This window comes from Zalophus californianus, chromosome 9 (genome assembly GCF_009762305.2).
Source record: "Zalophus californianus isolate mZalCal1 chromosome 9, mZalCal1.pri.v2, whole genome shotgun sequence".
NCBI lineage: Eukaryota > Metazoa > Chordata > Mammalia > Carnivora > Otariidae > Zalophus > Zalophus californianus.
The window spans coordinates 129111505-129136143 of record NC_045603.1 but is presented as its reverse complement, the minus strand read 5'-3'; the positions used below and the strand labels follow the sequence as shown (position 1 = coordinate 129136143).

The following is a 24639-nucleotide window of genomic DNA, read 5'->3' as shown; positions in this document are numbered from 1 at the left end:
TAATTTTTTAAGTTATATCACAGCATCACACATCAGCATGGCTGCCTATCAGTGGACCAGTCAAAATGTATTCCCATTTGGGACTAGACTATAGGGAAATGAATTCGAGTTGTCTATGCTAAGTTCTTTGTGACAAGCACTTACTTAAACCGAGCTCATGCATAAAATTTCTTTTCATCACAGAAATATTCATGTATTGTTCCTGCTTGTTCTGACTCATTAGGTTTCACTTATAAATTATAGTCAAAATCCTCAAGACAGAAATCCTTGTCCTAGTTTAGCTGTTTTTGTTCACAAATGTCATTTCTGACTCCAACAAATGAAAGCATATTTTTATTGAGACTAAAGTGGGATCAAACTGAAATTTTGATTCTTAAAGTTTTGTTGCAGCATCAGACAAAAGGCAGTCTTATGTAATCTTGAAAAAATCATTTTATTCCGAAATACACACAATTGGTATTTTTTTTGAAAGATACTGTGTTTATCAGTACATATGTTTACTTATGGTCCTAGGAGGAAAGTTTGATGTTATTTCTTGGTAAAGATCCCTTAAAAGTAAAGGCATCTTCAGCTCCTTTCTTTGGTTGATAGATTTGTGGCTTTTTCCCCTCCTTAGGCAGCTGTGTCAACTCTTCAAGAAATGGCACCAGGAACAACATTCAAGCCGGTCATTGGCGATTCATCTGTGGATCCCAAAAAGTAACTTGATGTGTATCTTTGTTTTCTTACTCTGCAGTAGAATTTTAATTAGTGGGAAACCTAGTTCATGTTAAGGAACCCAAAGTGACCCACATCTCCTCTATCCTGATAGAAGTCCTTTGCATCCATGGGGCAGAAGTTAGAGTATGCGTGGAAGATTGAGCTTTGGAGGCATGTGTTGCTGAAGAAGGCTTGTCAGGGCAAAGCATGTCAATGAACCCAACTGCAGAGCCCCCCACTGCTTCCATAATGAAGCATTTTCATCTACATAGTCTCCTCTTTCTTTGGATACAATTCTTTCAGCTATTTCTCCTCCACTCCATTCTACCCAACAGGGTCAAGAGTCTAGTGTTCTGCTGCGGCAAACATTTCTACGCCCTGCTGAAGCAAAGAGAATCCTTGGAGGCCAAGAAGCATGACTTTGCCATCATCCGTTTAGAGGAACTCTGTCCTTTCCCACTGGATTTGTTACAGCAAGAGATGAGCAGATACAAACATGTTAAAGGTACAGCGTTATTCTTGGTGGGGTTCTTTGGGTTTTAGATACCTGAAACCTATTCCAGTGTCTCATATCAAAAGAGGTTCCAGGGGCAGTGAGAGTCCTTAGGAGATTGAATCTTTTGGAATCTGGAAATAAGAAAAAAAAAATCATGCTAGAGCCAATGTTTCCTTGTCTTTTCTGGTGTCCCTTTTAGTGCCCCCACCTTCTCTCACTTTAAGACATGTCATTGAAAGGTTGGAGGTAACCAGTGCTTAACTATTGCTTAGGATAAATCGATGTAACTGTAAAAGGCAAGCCTTTTCAACATGTGGGTACAGACTGCCCTGGGTACAGACATTAACTCAAGATCACAGACCTAAATGTAAAACATAAAACTCTAAAACGTCTAGGAGAAAAAGGAGAAAATCTTCATGACCTTTGGTCAGGCAAAAGATTTGAGCCAAAGAATGGGATGACAAATAACTATATGAAAAGATGCTCAACATCTTATCCCGTAGTGATAAGGGAAATGCAATTGAAACCAAAATGAGGTATGGCTACACACCTATTAGAATGGCTAAAATGAAAACAAAACAATAAGTTGGCAATAGCAAGAGCTCATGAGGAAGCAGAGCAGTTGGAAGCCTCCTTCATTGCGAGAGGAAATGGAAAGTGGTACAGCCACTCTGGAAAACAGTCTGTCAGTTCCAACAGAGAGCTGCCAGTCTACTCCGAGGTATTTACCCAAGAGAAATGACATGTTCACAGAAAAATGTCTACAGCAGCTTCATTCATAATTGCCCCAAACTGGAATCCACCAGGACGTCCTTCAACCTGTGGATGAATAAACAAGGATGTAAGGTACATCCTTACAATAGCATACTACTCAACAATAAAAGAAGAGTGAACTATGGCTTTGGGACCCCCTTTGGGGTTTTGCTAGTTCAAGGGAGCCAGAACCAAAGGCTCCATATCATATAATTCCATTTATCTGACATTCTGGAAAAGGCAAAACTATAGGGAGAGAGAAAACATCAGTGGTTGCCAGAGGTTGGGGCTGGAGGAGGAGTTGCCTTGAAAGGGCCAGGACCAGGGAATTTTGGGGGGTCGATAGAATTGTTCTGTATCATGAATGAGGTGCTGGATACATGACTATCATTTGTCAAAAAAAAGGCAACACCATGTCATATTGGAAAGTCATATATTTACTTGAAGAGACCTATACAGATGTATACACTGTGTACATATGTGTATATGTATGGTTATAATGTGTCTATGTATGCACATATATACTGTATATATATGGTGTGTGTGTACTGTAGGTTTACCTGGAGTACTGAAATGAACTTTCTTCTGCTATAGATTTTATTTGGAGTCAGGAGGAGCCTCAGAACATGGGTCCATGGTGCTTTGTGTCTCCAAGGTTTGAAAAGCAACTGGCCTGCAAGGTAATAGCTTTCTCTCTTATAGTGTTTTGTGAATGTGTATTATTTCTCCTGGCATGCCAATAAATGGGTTTCTCCCCTACTAGCGGTCCAATTCTTTTTTTTTAGAATTATTCAGATTCTTTATTAGTCAATAATATAGTTCTGATTAACAACAGGTTACTATCTAAACAACATTCCTTTGTTTTCATTGACTGGTTGTTTTTTCTCTTTTTTTTCACAAGAGATTTACAGTGGTAAATCTATAAATTCTATAACAATACATTGTACCAGGAGCTTACTACGCAGGTTTGAAAGAGCAAAGAGTTTTTTATCTTGCACATCCATCTTTTTATCTACAATCCATCAGGAGTGGCTGTTTGCAGCTCTGCTATGAGAAGGAGGCTGAGCCCATATCCAGGAAGGCTCAGTGGAGAAAGAAGGCTACAGCTGATTAGCCATGTCTGCCACGGGAGCTGGAAAGTATATATGGTAGGGTGACCCAGGACTAGTTTAAAATAAGCCTAAAGTGAATCACTACTCTTCTCTGCTCTGAATCATATTTGAGTAAAATCAAAGGGTAACAAAATAGGAAATATTAGTCTTTAAAATGTTCTTTCAAACTATGTCAGGCTAAAAACATTAAACAAGAGCATTTTTATAATTAATCAATGACTTTTTTCATTCATAGGTTATATGCACACATTAAAAATAAAAGACTAATGATTTAATTTAAGCTATGTTACCATTATATAAATCCTATTTAAGTATGAGATAATTACAGTAATAATGATCCATATGTTATTGGTGCAGGAGCTTTAGAATTCCAGTTGTAATAGTCAGAAGAAATTAGTTCCCGGTGTGTACTTATTTTTGGTTTTCCTGATGCAAAAACTTGAACTGAATGCTGATTCGCATAACAACCAGTGAGTGTATAATCTGCGATCTTAAAATGAAGCTTTAAATATGCTGTACCTCCAGTGCAAATCTCATCAAATGGCTGCTTCTCATGACTCTTGGCTCCAAAAGTGACAGTTCCAGAAAGACTAATTTCCATTGATTTGGGGAACTTCTGTCCAATAATCCAGATCAATAAGCTTTTCTCTCGAGATACTGCAAGCTGGCCAAAACTACCTTTGTATTCCACATGTGTGATTGGACCTCTATTATAAAAAGGTACACGAACTTCACAGAATTCAAAATTATTTTTCACACTTTCATGAAATTTTAAATTAAGTGTTATTTTTACTTGTATTTCTTCCTCTTTCGTTTGATAAAAACCCAAAATTGGTAGGACTGGGACCTGCGAAGTATAGTAGCATAAGTTGAATGACTCTAAAGGAGAAGTGAATGGAAATTTGTAAGGTCCACTAAATGCAGAATCGTCCACTGCATCAATGCTACTAGAAGTCAGAATAGCAGAGTCAAGAGAAGTCACACAAGGATGAACTAGAATATCCTGAAGTGGAGACCCACTGGTGGGGAGACTCAAGCTGATGGTAACATTTGGCATGATTCCTTCTAAATCACACTTGCAAGTGACAGCTCCAACAACCTGCCATGTATCTGCTATATCCCGTTTATCATATTGCATGGATTTTACCTTTTCAGTGATAGAAATAGAAACTTGTGGTTTTCCTTTGTATGTTCCAACTTTCCAGGCTGGCTGTTTTTGTGGCTGTGTCACAGAAGCAAAATTAATACTATTCAGTGAATTCTGTAAGTTGGCATCTAACAAAGTTCCAAATGGACAAGCTTGTAGAAGCAAATCAGGCAGCTGGTTCAATTTTTTGTTTAACTCAGGGTCATTTTTGACCCAAGTGAAGAAAATCCTGTATCCCAAAAAGAAGTTCAAAGCTTTGTGAAATTCCATGAATGCTAATTAATGGTGGACAAGGGGATAAAGTTTGTTCAACTAGTGGAACACAAGCATATATCCTGTTATTCTTCAGAAAAGCAACAACTGGCCAGAGTTCTCCACCTCCTACTAGGAGTTCATAGACAGATGTTTTATTGATGTGTGAACAGCTATCATGACTTTCTGTGAAGTCTTACCATCATCCAATAATCTAAGTTCAAAAAGCAGTGCTTTAAGAAAGGGACCATCTTCAGGAATAGGCACATAACTTGTTCCATTGAAGACTTTGGCTCATTTTTCAACAGTTGGATACCCTCTAGAATGCCGAGAAGCATTCCTCCCCAGGAACCCAGTACTTTCTTCCTCTAAGGGCCACTTCCAGGATGGTGGCCCACGAGGATCATGGTTCCTCACTCGCCCCAGTGACGAGCCTCTCCGCGGTTCACCGGCTGCCTGCCGGTCCAGTTCTTTTAAAGATAAACTAAACTATAAAATCTAACTTAGGCTATTTTTTCGGAATAAAATGCTGAATGTTTATCAAGATACATATGTGTATGTGCTAGTATCATATAAGAAAAAGTGATTATACTTAAACTAAAAGCCCTTACCTGTCAGCTACCTTTCCCACTAGTCTTGTCCTAAAGGTCACAATCCAAGCCCTGGGGAGCCAGGGTGACGAGCAGGCTTGGTTTACAATATGGGAGAAGAGGTGCCCGCTAACGCTTCTTTGAGGCTCATGTGCATAGCTCATGCACATAGTCCATCAAAGGCCACATTCTTGGTTAGACTGTCGGGAGGGAAGAACAATGAGAAGAGCAAATGGGCTTCTGTTTATCTTCCTATTCTGCTTTGATTAGAAGTCAGTTCACACATTTGTTACTAGTTTGCTGGGTCAGATCATTTTAATTTGTTTTACTTTAGGAAACTCTATTGCTGAAATCAGCTAATAGTTACTGAAGAATAGGACAAATTCAAGCATTGATCTCCCCTTATGGTGCCTGGAATTGAGTTTTTAGTTGTGACAAATATCTCCTTCCGGTCTATTCTAGGTAACCCGTTATTTTTCCAGAAAGGTGATTTGTGGTTAAACAAGCTAAGAGAAATGCATACACTGCCTCGGGAGAATAAAGCAGGGCTCTGATCAGGTCAAAAGGTCATTTTTTTTCTTTTCTGCTCTAATCATAGCTCCGTCTTGTGAGCCGACCCCCTCTCTCAGCCCCTGCTGTAGGAATTGGTACCCTTCATCTGCAGCAGCATGAAGACGTCCTCACCAAGACCTTTGCTTGATGGTGTCCTTTGAGCCAGCATTCCTTCCTTTTACGAAAACAACCATGGAAAGAAAAGCCGGCTCCTCTACTCTCTTCTTCCGTTAGGTGACATGAAAATCTGTGTTCCTCTAAGACGTTGGGATTGATCAGGACAGTTTAATTGGAATACACAGAATAGCCAAGGGAATTATCCATCAATCCATGAATCTGACGAGTCACCTTTATCCTTAAAGGTACAACAGCGTTATGTTTTGCTTAGATCTGAGTGAGTTGGAGAGCTAGTGCCTTACCCAGACTTCATCAGACTGTGTTTTCTCATTAACTGTATATGCCCAGGAAAGATTCTTTAGTTTGAATTTACAGAACTTACATACAGATCACCTCGGCATTACTTCTCAGTTTGCTTGATGCATGTCATTTTCATTAATTTTGCAATTCTTTATTCAAAGTCCTGTGACTACCAATATTTTCATTTTATGTGATCTCAGGTGCTGCTTCCCAGCCGCTGTGGAAAATGTTTCAGCAAACGCTGTAGCAAACTATACTAGTCCTGATGCATGTTCTTCAAGGGAATTGTTTTCACCCATTGTCCTTAAATATCCACCCCATTACAGACGACTCTGGATGTACAATCTTTTGGCACAGTATTATTAAGGAGTTTTAGCTACAGTGAAATTGATTTGTGGTCTACTTTGTCATAGTATCTTTTTTTCCCCCTAAATTGTTATTGCAGTGATATCTTAATATTTTTAATTGACCTTCGGTATCTGACATGGGGATTTCAGCTCCTGGTTAGTCCGTCTTGCGGCTAAAAGGTGTGATGAAGTGATGTTGTTCATTCATGGTGTTTAAGGAGCATTTTAACTTTGACACTGGAAACTTCCCAGCACCAGGTTCTTGGGGGTTTATGGAGATCACCAACCCACTGCATTACTTCTGAAACTTCATAGAAATATAACTAAACAGCAGCAAGTTGTGTATGTAGCTTTACGTGACTTGGTGCTGCAGAGGCTCGGCCATCTACCATTCTGGTGCCACGACAGTTTTTCTCAGAAATAATGGGGAAATGGCGGAGCACTGGAACGGCCTCTCCACTTTTCCTGGCAACTGGTGACATCTTTCAAAATCAACATGTAGGTTGTTCGGGCCACAGGAGTAGATTCGTGATTCACATCTTAACTGTATGCATTAGTGTATTGATTTAATATTTCTGTAATATTCACAGCCCTTTTATTCCTATGCACCTTAATGCTTCCTTCCTGTGTCAAGCCTCATAAGTCAAGTAACTTGGGGCCATGCAAGTAAGTCGGTACAATTACAAAGGTCTATTTAATGAAAACGGTTATCAATGTTGTATACTGAAGTAGAAAAACAGGAAAGCCCTGTAATTTTTTTCAGATCTCTTGGTTTCTTGATTCAAAAGTCTAAGCACAAAATGAGCTGGAAAACTAGTGTTGGTTTTTTTTTTTTTAAAGTTTAGATTTCTCTGAGTATCTCTGGTATCTTAAATATTCTCCACCATGAGCCATGAAATGTGTCTTCTAAAAAAAAAAAAAAAGTGTCTTCTGTATCTTAACCTTCTTACTCTCAATCACTATTGCAACATGGGTCAGCATTTTGAATTACTTTGCAGGAAGGGACCAAATCAAATACTCCCGTAATAAAGTAGGGGATAAAAATATCATAGCAAAGTAAAATAAAAATACTTTATTCCTCTGAGAAATTTGATAATGTGATATTTGCATCCTGTTTATATCTATCTATGCTAGTTTCATACTCAATGAAGAATAGAGCTCAAATTGAGTATTCATTGAAGTATTAACAACCATGAAAAAAATGTTGATTTTGTCTAAAATGACATGTTCTTAGTAAAATAAAATTTTCTTCCTTAAGAACCATTTTGCTCAGTTTTCTATATGCATGTGATTTAGAAAATATTCTAAGGCATAACTTCTTTTAGCCTGACTATATTACCTCTGAAGTTTTATTTCTTTAAAAAATTCCTTGACTGACAATCGAAATAGTATCTATTTTACAAAATTGAGGAAATGCAGTTTAAAGAAATTAGAGGTTCCACAGGAAGGAAGTCACAGATAAGAATCAAGACTTTTGGATCTTGAGGTTCCAAAAGCTTCACCTCCATTTCCCTTGGATGTATTTGGATATTTGCTTTTCATCTTCAGCTTCTCCTAAGTTTCAGGCTAAAGCCATCGTATTTGGGGGAAATCTGGACAAAATGTTTTTAAATCCTCAATACTTACAACCTACTGTTATACAAACAACTAAATTACTCAGTGGGAGTAGTAACTCATTGTCATGTTTGTATTTAAATCTGACTACACAGTCTAAAGCAGACTGTTACTTCCCCATTGCTGTTTGCAAAATCAGTTAATCTTAGAAAACTTTTTTTTCTTTTTGTTAAAGATTTTATTTATTTATTTGACAGAGAGAGAGAGAGCGAGCGAGCGAGCAAGTGCACAAGTAGGCAGAGCGTCAGGCAGAGGGACAAGCAGACTCCCTGCTGAGCAGGGAGCCCCATGTGGGACTTGGTTCCAGGACGCTGGCATCATGACCTGAACCAAAGGCAGACGCTTCACTGGCTGAGACACCCAGGCTTCTCGATCTTAGAAAACTTTTAATAAAAGTATGTTACTTTAGTGTTGTTTCCCTGTTCTTCTCTGATTCATATGCAGAATCAACTATAATTGAATAAAAGTGAGAAATGACCCTGTAAGAGTAGGATGGTATCTCCCCAGTAGTTTATTGGACACTTACTGCACATATGGCATTGTTCTGGACATTAGAAATACATGGGAGTAAACCAGAAAATGCCCTTTGTCCTCAATGGACTAACAATCTATTTGAGATGACAAAGCATTTTACACATAGAGAGAAACGTTCTTGTTGGCTGTGCTAAAACACTGTGGGAGGTCAAGGTAGAGTGATATTCCTGATAGATGTAGATTAATTGGCATTTTGTAGTCACACACGGACAAGTCCTGGGTAGCATGTAGTAGTAGAAAGACTGAAGAATGTTGGAAGGATAATTCACAGCAGTTATCTAATGTGTCAGAGCTTATTCTCAGGCTCTTTTACCTGAAACATGGAGCTGTCCCAGAAATAGGAAGAGAAATGGAGGCAACTCTTCTGTCAATTAGGCTTTCAATTTATTGCATCTTTATTGAAAGGATATTATATTCATGAAACTAGCTCACAGCCTAGGGCCAAAACTGTGTGTAAGCCAACCATTTGCAAGTCACCATAGATGACAAAATTGAGATACAAAAATTAGGTTTTTGCCATCTAGAAGTTTATGGATAAGGGGGCTTAGACAGGTGTAAAAATGACAATACAAAGTAGAGTGAGGGTGAGAATGAAGTCATAGGATGGGAGGTTATTAACCTGGCAAATTGTGTTTTCCCAAAAAGCAGTATTTTGCTCCAGAACCTTGCCACAGCTTCACCTAGAGGTAGAGTCTGTTTTCCTTCTCTCTTGAGATTGAGCAGGATTTTGTGGCTGCCTCTATCAATACAATGCACTAAAAGTGATGCTGGATCACTAACAAGGACATCCCTTGGCACCCAGTGGCCATGTTTTGAGGAAGCCCAAGCAACATGAAGAAGCCCCGTGGAGATGTTGAAGCTGACAGCCAGCTGCAAATGCTGGACTTGTGAGTGGGAGAGCCTTCTGCTCATTCAAGTCCCCAGTCTTGGAGCTGTCCTAGATGACCCCAAGTGGAGCAGAGGTCTGTGCCTGCCCAGCCTACGCTTACTGTGTGTGTGTGGAAAGATAAGGCCCCACACCGGGTAAAGTAGTCAGGACAGATGTTAATCAGCAGTATGCTATTGCAGTAGAAAAGAGAGTTCCACATGAACTGAACTCAACTCTGATTTATATGGAGGGGACTGGAGTTTTAAAGGGAGAATGATTCAGAACAGGGTGGGTCAGGCTCAGAGTCAGGAAGTGAAAAATGACAAAAAGCTGGAAGGAGGAGGGATTGGTTCGTGTAACACCCATCTGGGCTTGTTAATTGGAGCTTGTGGAAGTTAGGCTCCTACCCTCCACAGAGGCTGGAAGACAGAAACCCTATATTCAGGCGTTGGAATAAATGGTAAATTCTTTTGGCAGTTTTGAGTTTTCGCAGGCAGATTCTTTAAGGCAGGGCTAGGGCCCCGACCACCTTAGGGATGGATCTGTTAGAATCTATGTTTAAGTCTTTATAGGCCAGGGTAAGGCTTAGTGAAGAAAGGGCTCACAGGAGCCTGGCTGGAGTTTGGTCAAGGAGAAAATCAACCTTTCTCCCTCCCTCCCGTTCACACACACACACGCGCACACACACGAATCACTGGTTTCCTTTTTGGACACAGATGGAAGCATTAGAACAGATCATTGGATTTGGTGATTATGGGTCATTAGTGACCTTGAAATAACTTGCTTCATTAAAAGTTAGGGCAGAAGTTACATTGCAGGGGTTTAAAATTGAGTTAGGAGAATACATTTGAGGGCTTTCTGTGTGTCAATCTCGTCCTTTTCATTTTCACACCTGTAGGACGTGGCTTACTGATGTAGCTCAGAAAGGTTAATTGCCCAAAGCCATTAAGAAGGAGAGGAGGGATTAAAATGTAGGCTGATTTCTAAGACTGCTCTCCCTTATGCCACGCTGTTCAAGAAGGAATAACGGGGGACAAAATGCTGATCTCCGTCTATCGGAGAAGCTGAAGAAGGAGCACACGTAAGAGATAGTGCGGAGTTCATAAGCTATTAACTATAGACAGAGTGTCACACATTTCTGACAACTTCCATGAAGTTCCGATAAGGCGGGAGCAAAATTAAAGGGCTGCTAGGGTCACACTCAGGGACGCAACCCTGGCCCGCGACCCTCGGGCAGCTGCTTTGGCCGGGTCCTGGCCGGGAGGCCTGGGTCGGACCAGGAGGCCGAGGAAACGGGCATTGCTTGACGGTGAGCTCGGAGAAGAGCTCAAGCAGGAAAGAGCCCGGCCGCGGCGATCCCGCGGAGGCTTCTGGACTCCGCCGCCGAGCTGGAGCACGCCCACAGGAGAGCCGGCGGTGACCATGGCAACGCGCGGACGTCCGCTGCGCCGGTTGCCAACGGCCGGGCCCTCGTTGGGGGGCGGGGCCGGGCGGGGCGGGCGCGCGGGTCACGTGGCTCGGGGCGGAGCCTGCGCGGGGCCAGCCTGGAGCGAGTCGGGAGCAGGCGGCGAGACCCGAGCGGTGGGACCCGAGCGAAGGCAGCGCCGAGGCCGCGGTGCCCCGCCGGGCCGCCCCAGCCGCCGCCATGGGCAGTGAGTAGCGGCGGCGCGGCTCTCGCTGGGCTCCGGGCCCCGACCGGCTGCGGGCGGTGGGGCGGGGTCGGGCGGGCGTCCGCCCCGGGGTCGCCCAGGCCGGGAGCCGGAGACCGGGCCGCTGCGGAGGGCGCGGGCCGGGGGCCTCCGCCGAGGCTCCTTCGGCCGTGCGGCCTTGCCGGGGCTGGCTGCGGGGGGCTGGCTGCGGGGACCCGGGCCCGGAGGCCCGGGGTTTGCGCTCGCTAGGTGGCGAGGAGCGGAGGACGGCGAGGGGAAGCCATTGGTTTTGGGGGCGGGGAGTTAGGGAACCGAGCGAAACCTGGACCGCTTCGAATTTTTCAGGAGCTTAGGAAGCTCATATTTTTATTCCCAAATCACCCTTCTTTGGCATGTTAGTTGTGATGAAAAACGCTCTCTTATTTCGATTTTTTAAAAAGTGATGCAAAGCATGTATTTTAGGGGAGGAAAGAAGTGCGATTGGCAGCATAGCGTTTTCCCTAACAGTTATTTTGTAGCGTTGACTGAAAACTCACTGTGTGTAAGGTTGTATAAGCCTTAGGGACCAGGCCTTGAATTATGGCGATCTTTGAGGGCCATCTCCTGAATACTCAACTCCACATGCATTCCCATATATACTTACATAGCGGTTCAGATGTTTGTTGGGTGCATGGTTAAGTGCAGACCTGAGCGGTACACCCTTTGGCCAACTAATGGACATTTAGAAAGGAAGTAGAGGAGACCCCTGACCTTGAATTTACACAGTATAATCGGTGACATTCTGCAACACAAGAATAGACAAGTGGGCGACAGACGCATGAACTCTCCAACACCGATGATCCTAAAATGCCAAGAAATCTGGGAGGGTGGTTTAGTTTGAGGTGGGATGGAAAAGGGGAAGGAGTCTAGGAAGTTTCCTGACGTGGTTGATAATTTGTGTTGCATTAGAGAAGAATGCTTCTGTAATTCAGGTTTACTTTCCAAATAGTCCAAAATGGCACTTGGGCAATGAGGTATCTGCCTATGGGAATTTCTGAATTCTTCTGTCAGACATCGGTGACTGCCATCATTTTGAGAGGTTTCATGAGAAGATTATATAGTCAGCTTTTGGCTAACTATGTAAGCGTAATTACTCAGGTCAGTTTTAAAACAGTGTCATGATGTTAGGATGCAGAATCCAGCCTCTGTAGGGGAAGATGATCATAACTAATAGCTAGCTGGTTGAACCAGCCTTCTTGTGTTTCTGCACATTACAGACGCTGGCAAAGACAGAGAATATCATCTTCATTCTCCAGTTCTTTGGCAGGAATTGACTTAAGCTGTGCCAGAATATAGTGTCTATCCTTAAAGAACCTTGGTTTGTCTTCCTTTGATATATAATGAGTTATCTGGGAAAGCAGTACTTTCTCTTGAAATGTCATGGTCATTTTCTGGGCTGATTATCCTACGTACACAAGTACTTTAAAGATCATTATGTGGGAGAGCAACCAAGCAATGAATGTTGACTTAAGTGAAATGAATTAGAGATTGTATACCTTTAAAAAAAAAAAAGCACTCTGTGATTCCATGATCTTTCTCACTTATGCATTTCATCATCTTTCAGTCTAAATTAAGTCCTGCAATTTCAGCCCATTTCCTATTGTACTTTCCTCCTGTATTTCTCCCCTGATAACGTCTTATTTTCGGCTACAGTGCATTGTGTGGGTAACGTAGTAGACTGCATTTGCTTTTTTTTGATGTAGTGATGCTCATGGAATTATTCTTTTTCTGTATATATAAAAGGGCTGGATATAAGCATGAGGAAGCAAAATCATGGTAGAAGGGTGTTTGTATTTGCTCTACTGACTAAACCCTTAAACCTTTTGGATTCTTTTGTCCTTTGATTATTTCTCTTCCCCGATATATTTGAAATGGAGAGCACTGTGATTACTTTTGGAGGTACGAATGGGATGAATTGTCATTAAAAGTTAGAGAACGTTTGTATTTGTTTCTATAAAAAGGTACATCTCTTTTTAAAACCTTTGTTAACAGAGACATTCTTCTTCTTTTTTTTTTAACAGTCAAATTTTTAGAAGTTATCAAACCTTTCTGTGCAGTTCTACCAGAAATTCAGAAACCTGAAAGGAAAGTAAGTATAACATTTTGGTAATATAGAGGGTAGCTAAATGACTTATTCTACTGAACTAGCAAGATTGATTACTGTCCCCAACCCTTTTCTGTGTGTATTTGGAGAAAGTAGTACCTGCTGCTGCTTGCAAGAGGCACAAAGTAAGTAAAACTAGTTTAAACCAGTTTAGATAGGTAATCTTGTGGTTTTAAAAAATGACTTTTCTTTAAGTTGGGACATTTCCAAACAAGTGTTTCTTTGGCCTCTGTTAGATAAGATATTCTCCTATCTCTAGTGACCCACTGCACTGTGAATGACTGAGTCTGCTGGGTCACTTTTGATGAATACGACTGTTTTACATAAATGAATTACAATTGTGCAAGTATGTACCTCCCATTTCTTGGTCATTCGATACACAGAAAAATCACAGAAATGCATTCAGAAAATAATATGACTGCACCAAATTATTCCTCAGTCATTGTGCACTTTTGGAGCTCAGGTATTTAAATTCAGAAATATTGTTAATCCCACACTGGCCAATTCCCTTCTCTGCTTTTGATATCTCACAAAACTAACAGGAATAGGTGTGTAGAAAGAGATAAGTAAAACTTTTGTTAAACTTACTGCTTTATTTAGAAGTGTTTTTTTTTTTATTGCTTTGAGGTTTTAAAAATAGTTGTTTCAGTTACATGTTAGGCATCCCAAGAAGCTCCAGCTTTTCATATTCCATGAAATACTCATACAATATTATCATGGGCAGTCCATGCTTTGCACAGTGCTATGTTAACTGAAATGCATGCATGTTGGATTTGTGTCTTGTTTTTCATCCTTTTTGGTTTCAGTTAACAAAGTACAGTGTGATGAGGCCTGCCTGTATTTAATTTACTTAATTTTTGGAAAAGTAAAGAAGGTTATGTTTGAAAAGTTGAGCTGTTTGCTTTAGCTGGTAATAACTAGATGAGAGTATCTTAATAGTAAATATATAGGAGCCTGTCATGATGCAGAATGTTATGCTTTAATGTGGAATTTTGCTTTGTATTTGCTATTTCTTGGTTTTGATTGATCATCCTTATTTTGTTGTAGATCCAGTTTAGAGAGAAGGTACTATGGACTGCCATAACTCTCTTCATTTTCTTAGTATGTTGTCAGGTATGTAACCAAAATATTAATTAAATGTCTATGCTGTTGTTGGAGGGTTTTGTTTGGTTACAATTTGAGAAATTTATTTTAGTTAAAATAATAAATATCCTGAATTACTTTGAGCATTGTTATTTTTAATCTGAGTTGATGGTGAAAATGGTTATCTTGTTCTACTGTGTATTTTTTTTTTTATTAGTGGGTTTGAACGTTTTTTTTTCTCTTAGTGTGCAGTTAATGATCTTTACCCGTTTTTTTCTTGAGATTTTTTTTTATATTAAGGCAGATTTTTATATATGAAAGCGTTAAAGCTTTGACATAATACATTGCAAATATTTTTTCCCTATTTTGTTGGCCTTTAATCATGTTGTAAATAGCACGTATTAGTTTAAAAATCCCGAAAAGTCAAATTCTAGAACCCCAGTGATATACTGTATTTATAAATTGATAGAACTCAGTGATGCTTTTTATTAATACTTTGCAGAGATTAAGTTCACAAAATGAGGATAAAGTGTGACCTGTCTCTGTCACAGGATTGTTGTGAGGATTAAACTAGATGATTTAGTTGCAAGTTTTTTGAGGATTTTGAAGAGCTATTGAAATACATATAAGGAAGTATAAAACAAATTATGTTAGGAAGCGGTAGAGCAGATTAAGTCCATAGTCTGGGGAAAAGCCAAATGTATTTTTTTTGAAGAGTAAAATGATTTGGTCATTTGGTCATTAAGGAAACTGTACTTAGTTTAAAATTGTTTTGGGCGATTGGGGAGAGAACTTTTTTTAAATACAGAAAAGTAGAGAGAAAAAAAGAATAGTCATCCATATTTTTACCACCTATTTTTAACATCTTAGAAATTCCCCTCCCCTCCATAAAAAAAATCAGGTTTATAAAGGTATAATTTATGTATGGTAAAATACACTTATTTTTTTTAAGTGTACATTTTGAAGCGTTTTGACAAATGCATACACCCACATACCTACTACCTCAGTGGATACAGAACATTCTGTCACTCCAGAAAGTTCTGTGTAATCTCTTAGTCAGTCTCTACCTCACCCCCAGTGGCAGGCAAGCACTGATCTGCTTTCTGTTCCTATAATTTGATTTTTTTTTTTTTTTTTTTTTTAGAATTTCATCTAAGTGGAATCATACAGTATCATTCCTTAGCATCTGCTTTATCATGAGCATTTTGAGATTTGTCCATGTGATTGGTAGAGCAGTAATTCATCCCTTCTTATTTCTGAGGAGTGTTCTACTGGATGACTCTACACCATTTGTTCATCTGTTCACTTGTGGTTGGACATCTGGGTTGTTTCCAAATTTTGGCTATAATAAAGTTGCTGTGAACATTCCTGGGCAAGACTTTCTGTGAATATTTGTTTTCATTTCTCTTGGTGAATACCTAGGAGTGTAGAATTGCTGGGTTGTATGGTAATTACAGGTTCAGCTTTATAAGGAATTGTCAAACTGGTTGTCCCGTTTTATATTTTTACCAGTCATGTACAGGAGTTCCACTTACTTCCCATCCTTGCCTGCCCTTGGTATTGTTGAGCATTTTAGTATTAGTCATTCTACTGGGTGTGGTTTTAAATTTAATTTGCATTTCCCTGGTAAACGATATTGAGCCCTTGGTTCATGTACTTATAGGGCATTTGTTTATCTTCTGTGAAGTTTCTTTTTCAAATATTTTGCCCACTAAAAAAATTATTGTCTCATTGAATTATTATGCATTTTTTAAAGATTTTTTTAAAATTTATTTGAGAGAGAGAGAGAATGAGCAGAAGCAGGGGGAGGAACAGAGGGAGAAGGAGAAGCAGACTCCCCGCTGAGCAGAGAGCCCGATGTGGGGCTCGATCCCAGGACCCTGAGATCATGACCTGAGCCGAAGGCAGACGCTTAATTGACTGAGCCACGCAGGTGCCCCGAATTATATGCATTTTTAAAATATTTTTTGGATACAGGTCCTTTGTCAGGTAAATGTACTGTGACTATGTTTTCCTAGTCTATGGCTTGCCTTTTCATTTTCTTATTATCTTGTGAAGAGCAAAAATCCTTCCTTTTGAAGTTCAATGTGTCTTTTTTCTTTGATGGTTCGTGGTTTTTGTTTCCTATCTTCTAAGGTTGTGAAGATTTTCTCCTGTATTCTTCTAAATATTTTATAGTCTTAGCTTGTATGTTTTGGACTGTGATCTAGTCCAGGTTAATTTTTGTGTATGGTGTAAGTAAGGTTGGGATTCATTTTTTTCTGTTTAGATAGCCAGAAAAGGCTATTCTTTCCCCATTGAATTATCTTGGCATCTTTGTTGAAAATCACTTAACTGCGTAAGTGTGCATATATTTTTGTACTCTGTTCCATTCATGTATATTCCATCGTTATGGTCACACTGTTTGATTACCGTAGCTTTATATTAAGTCCTGTAATCAGGTTGTAAAAGTCTTTCAACTTTGTTTTTCCTTTTCAAAGTGGTTTTTGGTTATTCTCGTTTCTTCATATTTCTGTATAGATTTTCGAATCAGCTTGTCAGTTCCTATAAGAAAGCTTGCTGGGATTATGATTTGTATTGCTTTGAATTTATAGATAAATTTAGAGAAAATTACCTTCTTGACAATATTGAATCTTCTAATCTAAGGGTCAGCAAACATTGTTCTGTGAAGGGCTAGGTAGTAAGTATTTTAAGCTTGGCTGCTAGAACCCAAGAACCATAGGAACTGTGTCACTCAAAAAGTGTGGTATTTCTCACAACTGTTTCATGCAATGAATTAATTTGTGCATTTTATGTTACTTTATTATTTTTTTCTGCAGTATAATTGCATAGTTGCTATCCTGTTTTTCATGTCTTTCTCATGTTTAGGCAGTTCTGCCCAGTGCTAGTGATTTCTTGATTCTCTTTCCACTGAATCTCAGACAGGTTTATTTTCCCCTCCCAGCCGCAGTTAAAAGGGCTTGGGGTCTCCTGTTTCACCCAGTTTTCTTTCTTTCTTTATTTTTTTAAAAGATCTGACTTCTTTGACAGAGAGAGAGAGAGAGACAGACAGCGAGAGAGGGAACACAAGCAGGGGGAGTGGGAGAGGGAGAAGCAGGCTTCCCTTGGAGCAGGGAGCCCCATGTGGGGCTCGATCCCAGGATCTGGGACCATGACCTGAGCCGAAGGCAGATGCTTAATGACTGAGCCACCCAGGTGCCCCTCACCCAGTTTTCTCTAGCTTGAGGGAGTGGTGGGAGGTGAGATAAGGTGTGATAAGTACAGTAATTGTTACCTGGGTCAGCTGTCTCTTCTTCGAAGGTGGTTCTCACCAGGTGACTGAAGAAGGCTGACCTCAGATCATCCTTCATTCCCAACTCACGGTGGCCCTGTAATTGTCACCAGGAGAGAGCCCCATTGCTCACTTCTCTCATCCGTTTCTTCCCAGCTGCTGTTTCTAGTCCCTTCTAACCAAAGGAGGCAAAAAGATAAGGCTATTTGTGAAGCCTGCTCTTCTCCAGATTTGGAATGTTGTGGGAATTGTGAGGATTGTGTTGCCTTCCCATCCTGACTTTCGGAGCAGCTTCGTGCTGGGCTCTCTACTTCTCAGTTGTCTGAAGTTTTCTCGCCCCCATGACCACCAGTGCTTCAAGTTCATGATCCCTTTTCTTCTTTGGCTGCTTTATGGATTTTTTTCTTTTTCCTTAGTTTTTTTTTTTTTTTTTTTCCCTGTAGGCTCCATATCCAGCATGGAACCCAATGTGGGGCTTGATTTCAGTAGCCTGAGTTGATCTCAAGATCTGAGCTGAGATCGAGTTGGATGCTAAGCCAGCTGAGCTACGCAGGCACCCATTTTTTCCTTAGGTTTTTTCACTCTTGGTAGCTTCTACTATTGTACATGTTTTGTGTTTTCTTGGGGCGCCTGGGTGGCTCAGTTGTTGTCTGCCTTCGGCTCAGGTCATGATCCCAGGGTCCTGGGATCGAGCCCCGCATGGGGCTCCCTGCTCGGCGGGAGGCCTGCTTCTCCCTCACCCACTCCCCCCTGCTTGTGTTCCCTCTCTCGCTGTGTCTCTCTGTCAAATAAAATCTTAAAAAAAAAAAAAGTGTGTTTTCTTATGCTTTGGGGAGTTGTTTCTCAACTATTGTTGTACATAAACCCATAGCTATGGATTTTACTGAGAGGAATAAAATCAGACACTGAGTTTAATAATCCTGTTGTCTTCAGGAAAGGAGGGAATGCCATTACTTAGAGGAAGTTGGCTGACTTTTTCTTGTTCAATGTCCCACAAATCATCTAATTGTGGAGGTGATGGCCATCTCTATCAGGTGCAATTAAGCAGAGTAATTTGACTGACCTCTCTCCCACTTAGGGAATATTGTGATGTGGACTGTCCTGTAGTGTTAATTGGTTTTTATACAGTAACTTCCTTCCTCCCTGTCTCTCACATTAGCTGAAGAGTGTCTGCAGCGTTAGGGTACATAAAATACCCATGCTTCTTGCTTCACCAGTTTTGCTACCCAGCTAATAAATCCAGATGTCCAGAAAGGGTGAGGTTGACCAGACGGATTGTTCAGAATCGTTGGCAGCATCTTTTGGAACTTTAAAAAAAATCAGCTTTGTATAAAGAAGGTTTTTGAAATTGGAAATGTATTTTTCTTTGTGTCTGATCCCCACATGGTGAGGGAAGGGTTATGACCAGGTGCTATGTCCTCAATGTTGGTCATATAATAGGAAACATTCTGAAGTGAAGAGTTTCTTTTTTTTTTCTGATGAAAAAGTAATATGCACTTATTATAGAAAATTTGATAAATGCTGAGAAGAATGAAGAAAAAGTCAGGCATAATCCTACTACCTACAGATAATTACTCTTCAGGACTTTAAGTATTTACACTTTTATCTTTTACACATTTTTATAGTATTGAACTTTCATTTATATAATTCTGTACCTTTCTTTTTATAGCAGGGTTTCTCAACAATGGCACTGAATTTTAGGCCAGTTAATTCTTTGTTGTGGGGTCATTGTAGGATGTTCAGCATCCCTGACCTCTACCCACTAGATGCCTGTAGCATTTCCCTTCAAGTTGTGACAACCAGAATGTCTTTGGATATTGCCAGATGTCCCCTGGGGGGCAGAATTGCCCCAGATTGAGAACCACAGTGTCATACTTGGTATTACAACATAAGCACTTCTTTTTGCCATTAAAAGCTTCTTTTCAATGGTTGCATAATATTCCACTATATATATACACATATATATATATGTGTGTATATATGTAATCTTCAGTCTTATATTTAGAGTGTGACTGTGGCTGTCATTAGTACCCAGAGCTTAGCAAAATTATTCTGTGACTGGATGGATATATCCTGTAATTTACTGATGGAGTGTTTTTTTAATTGTAAAAAAAAACACTAAAATTTACATCTTAGTCATTTTTAAGCGTACAGTTCAGTAGTGTTAAGTGTATTCACGTTGTTGTGCAACAAATCTTCATCCTGATAGGTATGTGTACTAGTAGATTTGTGTAAGTAGTAATTTCTATTGTTTTTATTTTTGTTAAAAAACTTCCTTTAGGGTATGCTTGTTTTGTTACAGAACATGAGAAGTAGTGTTTTTTTTTTTAAGTATTGCAAATATTAAGTAAAAGAAGTATGAATTAAGTTCCAACTTAATTTACATAATGCATTTTTAGAAACTGTTTTATGTAATACTATAGATACCACTATTTGGAATCATGTCATCAGATTCTGCAGATCCTTTCTACTGGATGAGAGTTATTCTTGCATCCAACAGAGGTATGTACTTCTTTTTTTCTTTTTTCTTTTTTTTTTTTTTTGCCTTCGTACGAGGCATTAGTATTGACATCAAGTAGATGTGAAAATGTGGAAACAACTATTTTGATGTCTACAGGGGTGGGGAGCATATGGTAAAAGAAACCCATTGCCTAGGAAAAGAGACCAACACGTAAGTACTTAACAAAACTCTGTATGTATTGTAATAATAGAAATATGTACAGAGTGTAGACGGACAACAGAGAATGGAGTAATAGCACCATCGGGAGCTTTGTCCTCCATCCTTTTATGGGTCATATTTTCTTTGAGACTCAAATTTTTTTTTCAATAGTATTACTTTATTTACTTATTTATTTAATTTAAATTCAACTAGCCAACGTATAGTACATCATGAGTTTTTGATATAATGTTTAATGATTCATTAGTTGAATATAACTAATTAAATTTATGTATACTCTCCCAAGTAAAAAAATCATATACACTCACACTCGCAGATTTTGCATAAAACCTTTGTAGCTTCATGGACCCTCTGCAGTCTGGTCCGTGGGTTTTGCATGGGCCTGAAAGACCCTGATCTGCAGTGTCAGAGGCGATAGTACTGGAATAGCATTTGAATTGGAGTTCAGTATGTGGAGCAATGGGAGAGGGCAGACTGAGCTAGAAGCCCATGTGCATAAGGCAGTGGCTAAAGAGATAGGTAGGGACTGGATCATGAGGGGTTTTGTTCGTAATTTTTTTAGATTAAAATAGAAATAATGGTTAATCATTAAAAAATGCACCAAAATTTGATGCAGTTTTATATAAAGCTGAAAATGAAAGTCTTGCATCTCAGGGGGAACTCCTGGGAAGATAACAGGTTGGTGAATATCTGTCCAGACCTTTTCTCTGCATGTACATTCACATATATAAATTTATATTTATTTGACCCTTGAACAACATAGGTTTGAACTGTGTGGGTCCACTTATATGTGGATTTTTTTTTTTTTTTAATAAATACAGCGCAGTGTTCTAAACGTATTTTTTCTTCCTTAGGACATTTTTCATAACATTTTCTTTTTTTTTAATAATTTTTTATTGTTATGTTAATCACCATACATTACATCATTAGTTTTTGATGTGTTCCATGTTTCATTGTTTGTGCATCACACCCAGTGCTCCACGCAGAATGTGCCCTCTTTAATACCCATCACCAGGCTAACCCATCCCCCCACCCCCCCTCCCCTCTAGAACCCTCAGTTTGTTTTTCAGAGTCCATCGTCTCTCATGGTCCGTCTCCCCCTCCGACTTACTCCCCTTCATTCTTCCCCTCCTGCTATCTTCTTCTTTTCCTTTTTTCTTAACATATGTTGCATTATTTGTTTCAGAGGTACAGATCTGTGATTCAACAGTCTTGCACAATTCACAGCGCTCACCGTAGCACATACCCTCCCCAATGTCTATCACCCAGCCACCCCATGCCTCCCACCCCCCACCAGTCCAGCAACCCTCAGTTTGTTTCCTGAGATTAAGAATTCCTCCTATCAGTGAGGTCATATGATACATGTCTTTCTCTGATTGACTTATTTCACTCAGCATAACACCCTCCAGTTCCATCCACGTCGTTGCAAATGGCAAGATCTCGTTCCTTTTGATGGCTGCATAATATTCCATTGTGTATATATACCACCTCTTCTTTATCCGTTCATCTGTCGATGGACATCTTGGCTCTTTCCACAGTTTGGCTATTGTGGACATTGCTGCTATAAACATTGGGGTACACGTACCCCTTCGGATCCCTCCATTTGTATCTTTGTGGTAAATACCCAGTAGTGCAATTGCCGGATCGTATGGTAGCTCTATTTTCAACTGTTTGAGGAACCTCCATACTGTTTTCCAGAGTGGTTGCACCAGCTTGCATTCCCACCAACAGTGTAGGAGGGTTCCCCTTTCTCCACATCCCCGCCGACATCTGTCGTTTCCTGACTTGTTCATTTTAGCCATTCTGACGGGGTGTGAGGTGGTATCTCATTGAGGTTTTGATTTGGATTTCCCTGATGCTGAGCAATGTGGAGCACTTTTTCATGTGTCTGTTGGCCATTTGGATGTCTTCTTTGGAAAAATGTCTGTTCCTGTCTTCTGCCCATTTCTTGATTGGATTATTTGTTCTTTGGGTGTTGAGTTTGATAAGTTCTTTGTAGATTTTGGATACTAGCCCTTTATCTGATATGTCATTTGCAAATATCTTCTCCCATTCTGTCGGTTGTCTTTTGGTTTTGTGGACTGTTTCTTTTGCTGTGCAAAAGCTTTTTATCTTGATGAAATCCCAAAGTTCATTTTTGCCCTGGCTTCCCTTGCCTTTGGCGATGTTTCTAGGAAGAAGTTGCTGTGGCTGAGGTGGAAGAGGTTGCTGCCTGTGTTCTCCTTGAGGATTTTGATGGACTCCTGTCTCATGTTTAGGTCTTTCAACCATTTGGAGTCTATTTTTGTGTGTGGTGTAAGGAAATGGTCCAGTTTCATTCTTCTGCATGTGGCTGTCCAATTTTCCCAACACCATTTGTTGAAGAGACTGTCTTTTTGCCATTGGACATTCTTTCCTGCTTTGTCAAAGATGAGTTGACCATAGAGTTGAGGGTCCATTTCTGGGCTCTCGATTCTGTTCCATTGATCTATGTGTCTGTTTTTGTGCCAGTACCATACTGTCTTGATGATGACAGCTTTGTAATAGAGCTGGAAGTCCGGAATTGTGATGCCGCCAGCTTTGCTTTTCTTTTCTTTTTCAACATTCCTCTGGCTATTCGGGGTCTCTTCTGGTTCCATACAGATTTTAGAATTATTTGTTCCATTTCTTTGAAAAAGGTGGATGGTATTTTGATGGGGATTGCATTGAATGTGTAGATTGTTCTAGGTAGCATTGACATCTTCGCAATGTTTGTTCTTCCAGTCCATGAGCATGGAACGTTTTTCCATTTCTTTGTGTCTTCTTCAATTTCTTTATGAGTATTTTATAGTTTTCTGAGTACAGATCCTTTGCCTCTTTGGTTAAATTTATTCCTAGGTATCTTACGGTTTTGGGTGCAATTGTAAATGGGATCGACTCCTTGATTTGTCTCTGTCTTGTTGTTGGTGTATAGGAATGCCACTGATTTCTGTGCATTGATTTTATATCCTGCTACTCGACTGAATTCCTGTATGAGTTCTAGGACTTTTGGGGTGGAGTCTTTTGGGTTTTCCACATACAGTATCATATCATCTGCAAAGAGTGAGAGTTTGACTTCCTCTTTGCCGATTTGGATGCCTTTGATTTCTTTTTGTTGTCTGATTGCTGTGGCTAGGACTTCTAATACTATGTTGAATAGAATAGAGAATTTTTGCATCCATGTTCATCAAGGATACTGGTCTGTAATTCTCCTTTTTGATGGAATCTTTGTCTGGTTTTGGGATCAAGGTAATGGTGGCCTCATAAAATGAGTTTGGAAGTTTTCTTTCCATTTCTATTTTTTGGAACAGTTTCAGGAGAATAGGTATTAATTCTTCTTTAAATGTCTGATAGAATTCCCCTGGGAAGCCATCTGGCCTTGGGATTTTGTTTGTTGGGAGATTTTTGATGACTGCTTCAATTTCCTTAGTGGTTAGAGGTCTGTTCAGGTTTTCTATTTCTTCCCGGTTCAATTTTGGTAGTTGATACGTCTCTAGGAATGCACCCATTTCTTCCAGGTTATCTAATTTGCTGGCATAGAGTTGCTCATAATATGTTCCTATAATTGTTTGTATTTCTTTGGTGTTGGTTGTGATCTCTCCTCTTTCATTCATGATTTTGTTGATTTGGGTCATTTCTCTTTTCTTTTTGATAAGTCTGGCCAGGGGTTTATCAATCTTGTTAATTCTTTCAAAGAACCAGCTCCTCGTTTCAATGATCTGTTCTCCTGTTCTTTTGGTTTCTATTTCATTGATTTCTGCTCTGATCTTTATGATTTCTCTTCTTCTGCTGGGTTTAGGCTTTATTTGCTGTTCTTTCTCCAGCTTCTTTTTTTTTTAAAGATTTTATTTATTTATTCATGAGAGACAGAGAGAGAGAGAGAGAGGCAGAGGGAGAAGCAGGCTCCCAAGGAGCAGGGAGCCCGATGCGGGACTCGATCCCAGGACCCTGGGATCATGACCTGAGCCGAAGGCAGACGCTTAACCATCTGAGCCACCCAGGCGCCCTCTTTCTCTAGCTTCTTAAGGTGTAGGGTTAGGTTGTGTATTTGAGACCTTTCTTGTTTCTTGAGAAAGGCTTGCCTTGCTATATACTTTCCTCTCAGGACTGCCTTTGCTGTATCCCAAAGATTTTGAACAGTTGTGTTTTCATTTTCATTGGTTTCCATGAATTTTTTAAATTCTTCTTTAATTTCCTGGTTGACCCATTCATTCTTTAGTAGGATGCTCTTTAGCCTCCATGTATTTGAGTTCTTTCTGACTTTCCTCTTGTGATTGAGTTCTAGTTTCAAAGCATTGTGGTCTGAAAATATGCAGGGAATAATCCCAATCTTTTGGTACCGGTTGAGACCTGATTTGTGACCTAGGACGTGATCAATTCTGGAGAATGTTCCATGGGCACTAGAGAAGAATGTGTATTCCGTTGCTTTGGGATGGAA

The 24639-nt window shown here is 39.9% G+C and overlaps 2 protein-coding genes and 1 pseudogene across 12 annotated transcripts in view; 2 read left to right on the top strand and 1 right to left on the bottom strand.

Annotated features, from left to right (window-relative positions):
- The window catches only part of DHTKD1 (dehydrogenase E1 and transketolase domain containing 1), a 56134-nt gene extending 47900 nt beyond the window's left edge, over positions 1–8234 (top strand). For 3 of the 11 annotated variants that reach the window (XM_027594537.2, XM_027594534.2, XM_027594533.2), the window contains 4 exons: positions 617–699; positions 1035–1204; positions 2543–2628; positions 5648–7626. In XM_027594537.2, coding sequence (XP_027450338.1) covers positions 617–699; positions 1035–1204; positions 2543–2628; positions 5648–5749 — 441 coding nt within the window. In that variant the 3' untranslated portion in view covers positions 5750–7626. Of the gene's footprint in view, positions 1–616; positions 700–1034; positions 1205–2542; positions 2629–2974; positions 3781–3898; positions 7627–8176 lie in introns of those variants that run through there. The other 8 variants (XR_003519978.2, XR_003519979.2, XR_003519973.2 and 5 more) reach the window with 8 other exon arrangements.
- On the bottom strand, positions 3373–5206 carry LOC113922971 (annotated as a pseudogene).
- A 2669-nt stretch (positions 8235–10903) lies between the features above and the next one.
- The window catches only part of SEC61A2 (SEC61 translocon subunit alpha 2), a 35645-nt gene continuing 21909 nt past the window's right edge, over positions 10904–24639 (top strand). Inside the window, exons 1-4 of the mRNA XM_027592066.2 lie at positions 10904–11033; positions 13091–13158; positions 14221–14286; positions 19951–20029. Coding sequence (XP_027447867.1) covers positions 11027–11033; positions 13091–13158; positions 14221–14286; positions 19951–20029 — 220 coding nt within the window. The 5' untranslated portion in view covers positions 10904–11026. The remainder of the gene's footprint in view (positions 11034–13090; positions 13159–14220; positions 14287–19950; positions 20030–24639) is intronic.